Source organism: Vicugna pacos, chromosome 20 (assembly GCF_048564905.1).
Source record: "Vicugna pacos chromosome 20, VicPac4, whole genome shotgun sequence".
Classification (NCBI taxonomy): Eukaryota; Metazoa; Chordata; class Mammalia; order Artiodactyla; family Camelidae; genus Vicugna; species Vicugna pacos.
Window position 1 is genome coordinate 37,938,894 of NC_133006.1, and position 11,107 is coordinate 37,950,000.

The 11,107-nt window shown below is 40.9% G+C and overlaps 1 protein-coding gene across 3 annotated transcripts in view; it reads left to right on the forward strand.

Annotated features, from left to right (window-relative positions):
• LOC102544289 (uncharacterized) overlaps positions 1–11,107 on the forward strand; it is a 245,217-nt gene that overhangs the window by 9,702 nt on the left and 224,408 nt on the right. For all 3 annotated transcript variants that reach the window (XM_072945696.1, XM_072945698.1, XM_072945697.1), the window contains exon 3: positions 7,828–7,886. In XM_072945696.1, coding sequence (XP_072801797.1) covers positions 7,875–7,886 — 12 coding nt within the window. In that variant the 5' untranslated portion in view covers positions 7,828–7,874. The remainder of the gene's footprint in view (positions 1–7,827; positions 7,887–11,107) is intronic.

Here is an 11,107-nt window from a genome sequence, read left to right on the forward strand (position 1 = left end):
TGAAGAAGGATCTCACACCAGCTGAGAATGTCGCCAGCTATCTTGATTTCAGTGTAAGCAGAGCACCCAGCCACGTCATGCCAGATTTTTGAACTGGCATCATAAAATAAATTGACAAGTGTTCTTTCCTTTTTTATTTTCCGAAAGAGTTTTTGCAGGATGGATACTCTTGGAATATTTGATCAAATTCAGTCTACTGATGCTATCTGGACCTGGGCTTTTTTTTAATGGGAAAATTTAAAATTATTAATTTAAATTAATTTAATTTCTTTACTTGTTTTTTCTGTTTTTTCCTTAAACCAGGTTTGGTAATTTCTAGATATTTGCCCATTTTCTCTAATTGATTGCTATACGGCCATTCAGAATATTCCCTTACAATCTTTTAAACTTTTATTAGGGTCTGTTGTGGTGTCTCACTTTCACTCCTAATACTGGTAATTTATGGCTTCTCTCTTTTTTCATTGGTCAGTCTGATTTAAGTTTTATCAGTTTTCTTGATATTTTAAAAGAACCAACTTTTGGTTTCAATAAATTTGTCTATTGTTTTTCTTTTTTTTTTTCATTGCTTTCCACTCTGACGTAAATTTCCCTTTTTTTCTTGCTTCAGATTTGATTTGTTGCTTTTGTTTTTAGTTCATTGAAGTGAAAATGTAGATTAATGATTTAAGACCCCCTTTTATAATGCAGGTATTTTAAAATTTCTCTTTAAACACTGTGCTGCATGCCAAATTTTTTGATATCTTGTGTTTTGATTTTAGTTCAGTTAAAAATATTTCCTAAGTTCCCTTTGAACCATGGGCTATTTAGAGTGGGTTGTTTCATTTTCAAATATTTATGGATTTTCAATTTTTGTTATTTCTGATTTCTAATTTAATTCACTTGATGTCAGAGAACATACTTTTAATTATTTTAATTCTTTAAGTCTATTGATACTTTTTTATGGCCTAGCACATGGTATATTGTGGAGAATGTTCCATGTGCACTTAAGGGATGTTTATTCCGCTGTCGTTGGGTTAAATGTTCTCATAAAACTCAGGTAGGTCAAGGTGGTTAGTAGAATTCTTCTTCTATATCCCCTTTGATTTTCTTTCGAGTTGTCCTGTCATTTGAGAGTGAGATATTAAAATCTCCAGTTATGTTGTTGAATTGTTTATTTCTTCTTCTGCTGTCAATTTAGCTTCATATATTTTGACTCTCTGCTCTTAGGCTGCTGTTTTTCCCAGCTATTTCCTCCACCCTGTCCTATTTCTCACCTCCTCCGGGCACTCTCATTACACTTGCGGTGCTGTGCTTGACATCCCATAGGTCTCTGCATCTCTGTTCATTTTCTCCCACATTTTCCCTTTCTCGTCTTTAAATTGGATAATTTTTATTGCACTATCTTCAGTAGTCTTGATTCTTTCTCTAACTACCTCATATCAGCTGCTGAGTCCATTTAGGGCATTTTCCATTGTAGTCATTGTGTCTTTTAATTCTGGAATTTCCATTTCACTGTTTTTATAGTTTCTTTCTTTGTTCTGAGGTTTCTTGTATTTGAGTCTATTCATATATTTTCCTTTCTTTCTTTAACTGTGGTTCCCTTGACTTCTTTGAACATTTTATAATGCTTTGAGATCTTTGTCTACAAAATATAACCTCCTTGCCCACTTGGAGTTAATTTTTGTTGACAGCTTATTTTCCTGAATATAGGTCACACTTTTCTATTTCTTTGCTGTCCTATAAATTTTTGTTGAAAACCTGAATCTCAGATAATGTAGTGTAGCAAATACGACTTTGAGTTCTTGCCTTGAGGATTATTACCACTGCCTTTTTATTTTGTTGTTGTTGTTTTGCTTGTTTTCATTTGCTTTGTTTTTAGGAACTTGCCTGAACTTAATCAGTTGAATCTGTTTTTCCTGTGATGTGTGGCTGCTGCTGTGTCTGCTCAGCTTTTAAAAACTATAATAAACAGTTTTAGCTTGGCTTTATAGAAGCTCTTCCATGTCTGCATAGCATGGTGGTCAACCAATGATTGTCCACAGACACCTTGAGTTTTCCCTCCTCTGCTGATGGATCTGTGTTTGGGGCTGGGAACACATTCAAAATTCAGTTTTCAAATGTTCACAGATTTACTGTCTGCCAGCTCCTTCTGGGTCTTTCCCACAGATCTGCATAACATCCATGTCAGCAGGGAACGTGCAGATAGCTGGGGTCCTCCGGAGTCTTCCCTGCACATGTGCGCAGCCTCCTGGTGAGCAGGAATCTGGGGAGGCCCCATTTAGTCCTTTTTTGCCTCCCTCATCTCCAGGATCTCCAGGTCCAGAGGAGCCCTCTTGGTTAAGCCTCGGCCTGGGGGACGGTCAATGCAGTCTGAAACAGCTCCTCGTAACCCTTGTCCGTCTCAGTCTCTGTTGTCCAGGGGTGTCCTTCAGCCTCACCCACTGGGTTCTGGGATTTTCACGATGGTGTCTTGTTTATGGGTAGCCGCTAGTTCTTTTTGTGAGGGAACTGAAGTCAGGAATCCCCTGTGTTGTCACCTTGATGACGTCAGTTTATCTAGTTGCATTGTTTAAAATTCTCTCTGATAGTTCTGACATCGGGGTCAGATCTGACTCTGTCTCTGCTGACTGCTTTATCTTCCTGACAGCATGTCTTGTTTGTTTTCCTTGCTTCTTTATTCATCACCTAACATTGTTTAAAAGCTGGTCAACTTGAGTATGACAGTAGAGGCTGAGGTAGGAATTATTCACGCCCAGAAATGGCATATCTTTTACTTTGCTAGTTTTCCACTTAGGAGGTTTGGTCAGTCTAGCCAGCACTTGAGCTGGGCTTGGTTTTTGCTGTTGTCATGGTTAGCAGTGCTCCACGGGCTTAAACTCCTCTAGTCTTAATCTATGCTTAGAATAATGGCCGGTTTTTGGAGAAGTTTCCTCAGTGTATGGTCAGGCCTCTGCACTTGAGGGCGTGTCCACTCTCTACAGCCTTTCTCCTGTCCCACCTCTACGCTGATGTGACTTGCTGCTCACTGCCTGGTAGCCTGATGGTCGGCTGAGCAGGTTTTCCTCTTAGGAAGGACCTGTGTCTCTGGGTCCCAAGGGTGGAGCCATCTCAGATCCTGCCCCTCTTTCTTAAGTAGAAGGCTTCCAGTAGTTTGGCCCAGGGTGTTTTCCTGCCCCTGCTCCAGGGCTAGTGGGTATTTCTGTGTTTTTTCCCCCCAGCTGTAGTGGGTCTTACCCTTGGCTGGGGGGCAACAGGATTTACTACCCTTCCCCAGAAAATGAAGCCTCTTGTTCCTAAGGAGGGAGAAAGTTGGAGTATCCAGGTGGGACTTTGTGTTCTTCTGCAGTAGCCCTGTTCCATCACAAGGGAGGCTTCCTCCGGACCAGTGATTCTCAGCAGCAGCATCATTGACACTTCGGATCGGACAGTTCTTTGTGGTAGGGTGCTAGTCTGTGTGTTGCGAAATGTTTAGCCGTGCTCCTGGCCTCTACCCGCCGCGTGCGAGTAGCATCCCTCCAGATGTGGCAATCAGAAACGTCTCCAGACGTTGCCAGATGTCCTCTCGGAGGTGTAATTGCTCCCTGTTCAGAACAGCTACTCGGAACTCTCCCCTCGCTCCCAGTTTTCTTCTGATAACCCAGGGGGTCCGTGGAGAAGAGTCTGTGAACGTTTGTGAATCACCTTTGTGTTTGAAGATCCCACAAGTTCTATATGCTCATACCAGATCACATCCTCCTTTCTGGCTTCTAAGGGGCTTCGTGTCTGCTGTGGTAAGCAAGTGCTTGCATCCTGTTACTCCTTAGAGGCAGCTTTCTTTCCTTAGATTTTGGGTTAGTTAGTTATGCTGTGACTTCAGCTCCCTGGTGGGTTTAATAAAAGTTGTAAATTTGCAGACATTCAGGATTTTTTTTTTTTTTTTGCTTTATGTTTGGGGAAAAAACACTTTTTCCAGCTTTTTATACCCTAAGAGGAAGCTGGAAGTTTGACATTTTTAATTTTTAAATTTTTGTAATGATTATGCAGAGAAATTATAGAGACTTAGAGGTTAAGCAACTTCCCAATGTACAAGAGATTTGAACCAATGTCTTCCCAGCTGTAAACACAAGTTTATTCCACTGTGTTATTCATAGTGATAGTGTGTTAGGTTTCACTGGTGACTGCCAAGGTAGGTTTTATATTCCCCCTTTCATTTATTCTCTAATACAGATTTAGACTTCGTACAGGAAATGACTGGGCAGAAGGAGGGAGGAGTATTGGTCGAGCAGTTTGTCATCATGGGTATCAGTCTACTCTCATCTCTTTCCCAGAGATGTCAAATTCAGATGCCTTAGGGGCCAGGCAGGAAATATAAATGAGTGAAGTGTGCTCAGTCTGTGATCACTCTCATTTTCCTTGACACTTGTGGCCCTACTTTTGATAATGGCAGGGATACAGAGAAATGTTTCTTTATAAGAAAACAGCAGTGGAAGCAGAATGATATGTGGGTTCTCTCTCTCACTCTCTCTCTGCCTGAGGACTAGCAGAGTTTATTTGACCTGCACATTTCTGAGGCTTAGATTATGACAGTGCCTGGGCACTGCCTACTGTTTTAAAGTCGCCTATTAAAGTTAAAGTTACCTGCCTGCTCCTGAGAGCATTTCATTCCCCATTATATATTTGTCAGACACCCACTACGTGCCAGGCTGTATTCTGGGTTCTGAGGATGAGGCAGTGAAATAAGCAAGCCTCATCTTTCTGGAGCTTACGTTTTGGTTTGTGGTCTGCAAAAGGGGGAGTGGCGACTGCAGACCTGAAGGGCACTGCCTCAAGAGCACGCTACTGCCATGCACCACTGACGTGGCCAAATTTTAAAATTTTCCAAGAGAATCCAGAAGTCGGATTTTTACTGCAGTTTTCTTATTTCTAAATATTGGCTCAGTGTGTTTTAAATCACTGTGGAGGTCAAACAAAACATGTCTGCAGACAGAATCTGGCTTGCGACCTCTGTCTAACACCATCTTTGCCCTTGCTGGTCTGCTTGAGAAGAAAAATGCAATGGAATGACAGCTGTAGCCATGCTAATTCCCTTCTCTGGAAGCAATGAACCAGTTGTCAGAGATTTGGCAATGCCAGGATTTAATTTGCAATACAAGGTCAACAATTTCAGTGAAAGCCATTTTAAGATCAGCCCTGAAACAAACGAAAAAAAAAATAACTATAGAAATTATCAGGTGATTATTAACCTGGGCCTGACAGAATATGGTGAACAGGTTTCTTGCAGGCAGGTTATACTGCAATTACCAACCTGCTTGCAAGTTTGAGACCGGCTTTTAAAACGTGATTTCTATCGTAGGCTGCTTGAATTTCAACAGACATGCTACACTGTGGTCCAAATTAGTGAAAGTTTTGTAATGACAGCCATTAGTTCATTAAGTCAAGAGTTTTGGGTAAGTTGATAGTATTTATAACTGTGGTTTTCCTTTTCTTTTGTAAAGGAAGCTACTTTGGACTTCCTTGATAGTATAGGTCATATAGAGAGTTTAGCAAATACATCAGCTCTCTAACTGGCTCCATATTTTGGAGTTAATCATACAAGTGATAGGTGTTTTACGGGCTGTGATGGCTGTTCATTGATCATTAACTTACAGATATTATTATTAGCTGCCAGACTCTCCTTGTCCTATGAACTTGGCTTCATTTTCATCTCGCCTCTCTGCTCATCATTTTTTTCCCCATCCATCTTTTCCTATTTGACTCCTCATCCTGTCGGTTCTCAGAGTTTCACTCTGCTGCCCATGAATCCTTTGAATTTGGCATCTCTGGCCTCTGAAACTGGCCTCACAACTGGTTTCTTCATCCACGTGCCACAGCTCTTAGCACTTGGGTCAGTTTTGACTTTTTAACAGTTCTTTCCCACTTTGGGGGTCTTTGAATTAAATTCCCAGGAATTGCACAGGGGACACACGTTCCGGTACCAATGTTTAGACCAGAACTGACACCTTGCCTCCATCTTTTTATGCCCTACATGCTCCCTCATACTCCTCTGGCCCCCCAGGTGGGTGGCCTGTTCTCTATGCCTCTGTCCTGCAGGCTGTCTCCCAGCTGTAAGGCATCTGACTACAAACCCCAAATTCAACCTCATCGAAACTTGGAGACTGAGATTACTGATTGCAGATAACACTTGATCTAAGCTCCCACTGACTCCAAGCCGGGAGGGAGCCTCCACCACACTCTTTACTCATGAGAAAGGGGAATACTTGGCTTCATTTCTCCTCTGGTGACGGCTGCTTTAAAAATGGCACACCCCTTGGTTCTATCAAGCTGCTTTCTAGATTCAACTACATGCTTTATATGAGAGAATGAAGGTATTGTGAGCTGATTTCACAGCTGTACTCAGTCTTACTGTACTAATGTTGCATTCTGAATGTTGGTGCGGAAAGATGTTTAAAATGCAGCCTTCTGTGGAGGGAGAGAAGTGGCCTGCCTCGCGGAAGTCTCCTAAGCACTCTATTGATGTTAACAGAGGCAGCCTGTGCTTTTTGACTTGCTTGCACATTTTTGATGTTTATGTATCCAAATAAATTTATGATGAGAATAACATGAGCCATTTTACAAATTACAAACATTTTGAAGACAGATATGAACTATTAGATTAATACCAAATTCAAGGAACAAAAAGCAGATTTCTACTGCACATTTGTTCCCAGATATAGATGCCTCTGAATCCTTCTTCAGTCACTGTGTTGTGGGCAAGACAAGTAAGTCAAAGTTCAATTTCTGTTACTTGGTTAAAATTTTCTCATTTTGTGTCAGTTTTTTCTTTTAAATAATTTTACATGTATTTCCCTTATTTTAGGAAGTAGTATAATCTTTGAATCTTTTATGTTACTTTTGCATAAATAAGAGTTTTAAAATGACCACTAGAAGGGCTAACATCTTTCACCTTGCAACATTGATGGCTATGTAAGAGCTCACATGTGCTTTGTGAAGGGATGTTTAAAACTATGATTGAGAGCTCTGAATAAAAAAAAATGTGTCACATGTATCATTCATACATGATATACTTTGTTTTACTGCCAAATACTGATAACCATTTCAAAAGGGCAAATTCCAAGTTTAAAAAGCTCCTTTGGTGAATGTTTACAGTAATCTAATAAATGCTGGGACTATCGCTCATTTTTGAAATTTCCCATTTATTATAATCATCTGGCCCCAGACTGTATTTTCAGGGTAATGTTTTTATCAATTGAAATAGTATCAAATGGAATAGCTTACAGATTGAACCTGATAATTTATTGCACGACTCTAAGGAATTTTATGAGTGCTACAAACTCATTTCCTTTCACGAAATGTGTGTATTCCATGTCATTGCTGGATAATGTTCTCAGGATTTAATCTGCGTGGTCCCTGAATACACATATTTATCATTGACTTTATCAGATACTATTGACTTATGCCAGTTGCATAACCCTCTTCTAATTTTTGAAAGATAAATATAAAAGCTACTGGAAGCATGTGAAAGCAAGTTTTCCTCATAACTTCAGCACAGTCTGTATTGGCCACCTTCTTGGCATAAAACCAGGAAGTTTACGCTGTCTAGATGAAGTCTGAATGTTTCCTAGAGATTACCTTTGAAAAAGAGTTTGTGAATATTTGACAACTCTCCGTTTACGAGGAATCTGGCTACGCAAACAAGAACAATAGCAATAAAAACAAGACACCAAAGCAAATCCTGTTGACTTCACACTGAGATTCTGGGGGGGCCGTCAGGAAGCATCATAACACTAGCTCTCCAACTCCAAATTGCTTAAAATATCTTAAGGTGGGACCAATTCATTTTAGTTTTCAAATATTATTTTTCTTTTTTAGGGGAACTTGCTTTAAATCTGCATTGCCAAGGGCAAGGAGCCGAGAACATGGAGACAAAGGTAAGATTGATATAACAGGAGCCCCTTCTTTGATTTTTATTTTTCCTTTAAAAGCAGCCTTTTAAGCTTTACTTTTCATAATGTTATCATGGAGGGAAAGTAGAGAGGTGAGTAGAAATTTAGTCCTTTTTGTAGCACTCACGAGTAAAGAGGATGATTAACGGGTGTAGTAGACAATGTAACAGCTAAAGAGAGTCTCTGGAAGATAAACAAAAGTGCCTTCAGAATTTCCAAGGATTCCCATGACCCATAGTAGGGCTTCATTGTGCCTGTCCATGTTTCTATTTTTGATTAGATTTATAAACACAGCAGCACATATTTTCATGTGGCTGATCGCCCAGGGGCAGAATTAGATTGACTGCACTGAAACTGTGAGGCTTGTGAGTTTTGGGCAAGGGCTCGAGTGAAGTAAGTAGTGTAATTGTTTTTGTGGAGTGACCGTGGGACCTCCTCTGTTCTGAATTACACATGGCTCAACCCTTTGACCCAACCAGACCCGGCGATGGCTGGCGGAGCTCCCAAAGCTGTGCTGAAAGGGTCCATCCCTGACAAGCTGGAACGCTATCTGTCAGGCGGGATAGAGGCAACAACCACATTAAACCGTGCTAATTACCAGTGAGACCACGTTTGTGACCACCTCGACTTCATTTAACCTGCCATCGTGATTTCAACAGGAAGTACCAATGTGAGAAATTTTTGGAATCCAAATGTAGCCTGGGCCCTTTGATTAACAGAATATATATATTGTACATATATAAATATAATTCACTAAATTTTGGATCATCTTCAAGGATATTTTGTAAAATTATTCAAACATTATTGTAATGATTTTTAAAAAATACATAAGGTTTGGAAAAGCACTGTAAGCCATAATTAAAGTTCTTTCATGGCAATGAGTTTAAATCTTTAAAAATAGATGCTAGCCCACTGATATAATTCCTCAAAACAATCACTGCTAAGGGGGATGCAGAAAACTTCTAGAAAAGGTGGGAGAGAATCCTATATGATGACATTCTGGCATTTGCTGCAAACTTATTCTGTGATTCACATGGTGATGAGTTAGATAAATATATTTATATCTGTATCTGATTTCAAAGTTATCCACTTGAATTATTATTTTCAATTCAGTTCTTCGATTTTCAAAGGCAATCAAAGTAGAGGACTTTGGGTTTACTTTCAAGCACTTGACATTTTTTCCAAAACTAGTCCCATTTTGGAAACACGTCTAAAATGTTTTCATCTCTTTTTTTCTCATGGCCAGTTTTACAAATAAAAGGTCTCTTACAGGTATTTTATGCTTACAACAACTTGGGCATCATTTAGCATTTAAATTTTTTCTTTCTCATCTGAGGCAACTCAGGCTGAATGTTAATTCAGTTCTTCGTTAAGTGACATTTAATCTTTTAAAAAATAATGTCCAACTTTAACTATATTATTGACTGTTATGCTTTTACTCCAGGAACTCTAAGAGATGAGACTAGAGAGGGTCCTTATCAGATCATTTACAAAAGAAAAAAAAAAAAACAAAAACACTGCAGTATCCTGTAGCTCCCCCACCCTCCAAAAAAAGTGCATTCAGCCCCACGCAGGCGCATTCTCATTAGCAGTGAAGAGTTTGCTCTCCACGTGATCTAACAGGGAATGCTTAGAGCCGACAGGTGCAAATTGCAAGCTGTTTCACTTTGGCTGTTATCCCTTAAATCGACAAAGTAATGGACTGGGAGAACAAAAAGAGTTCCAGCTCGAGCTGCATAAATGAACGTCCTAACAGGGACACACCAGCTGGCTAGGAGAATTCAGTGTAGTGAATACTAAATATTACCTTTATGCCACTTGCCAGGGACACCGGCTTCAATCACACCCCCTACCTTTTATTATTGGGATGATGTTGCTTCAAAACCGTACTCTGCTTTATCGTGAAGGCAGCACGATGGCGGAAGTGGGCGAGAGTGGAAGCCATCATACCTGTTCCTGTTGACCGTCGCTGCACTCCTTCCAGCCATTCAGGCATGATTGGCTTCCTGGAGGTGGACCAGATTGACAGTATTTCTATCCCTGTCTTTTTTTTTTTTTTTTTTTTGGCTGATCCAAGCAAAGCCCCAGAGCAGTGAGACAACAAAAACAACCCCCTCTTCCCCACCACGATGACTGCTGAGCTAGACTGTGGAAACAAACGAAAACAGAACAGTTGTTCATGTTAGGAACCCCTAAATTCATTTCATGGAAGAGACGTGCCACGCCAGGATGGGTAGGAGTCTAAGGTACGCGTGTCTGGAAAGGGACCCTGAGTCTGTCGTTCCGGAGCTGGCTTCTGTCTGTGACCTCCTGGTGCGCGCCGAGCTGCTGTCGGCGAGGAGGAGCCGTAAAGGCGCTGCGAGGTGGCTGAGGGGGTCTGACTGCGCGGTCCCCGGGCGCGCGTGGGGCCGGGCGGCGACCCCGCGCCGGCCTCGCTCACGGCCGGACAGGGGAAAACAGCCCGGCACAAATGAGGGCTGACGGTTTCATGAAGCACAGCCGGTTGATCCGCGATGCAATCTGACTGGCCTGAACTGAGCGATGATCTGTGCAGTATGCAGAGCTCACCCTCTTGCTGGTCTGTGCCCACCAGGCTCGGAGCGGCGTGGCCCGCGCCCCTCGGCCATGGCTTTGAGGGCGGCCGCAGCCGCGCGCTGCGCCGGGGAGCCCGATGGCTTCTGACAACAATCACATTCTTTTAAAAACTTGGAGGTTTTGCTTGTCACTGGTTATAAATGAGTTTGTTGTTGGGCGCGTCGGTTACTCTATCGTTGATTTCCTTCCAAGTTGAGAGTGTTGGCATCAAAAGATATTTGCTGCCTTTTAATGAAAAGGAAAATATCATGGAAAACGCTGTCAGTTCTTACAAACTTCACGCCGTTTTTTTTTTTTCTCTGTTCGAATCACAGAGTATTGCTTATTTTCTTCCACACTCTATTATATACATCTGTTTACTAGAATAGCCTTACCAAATTCTTTTTGAAAAGAACTGGTAATAGAAATAGATTTATCACTGTTTAAACACGCATATAAATGTGTCACTAGAAACTGCTCATTTTGATTTTAGAGTTAGATTATATTATATCAATTAAATAGAAATGTGAAGGAAAAAAGCCATGAGGCATATCCATAGTAATTTTAGCCAAGATTTCTATATATTTTGCTTTCTTTTTCAGAATTAAATAGCTATCAGTGAGAAGCAGGAA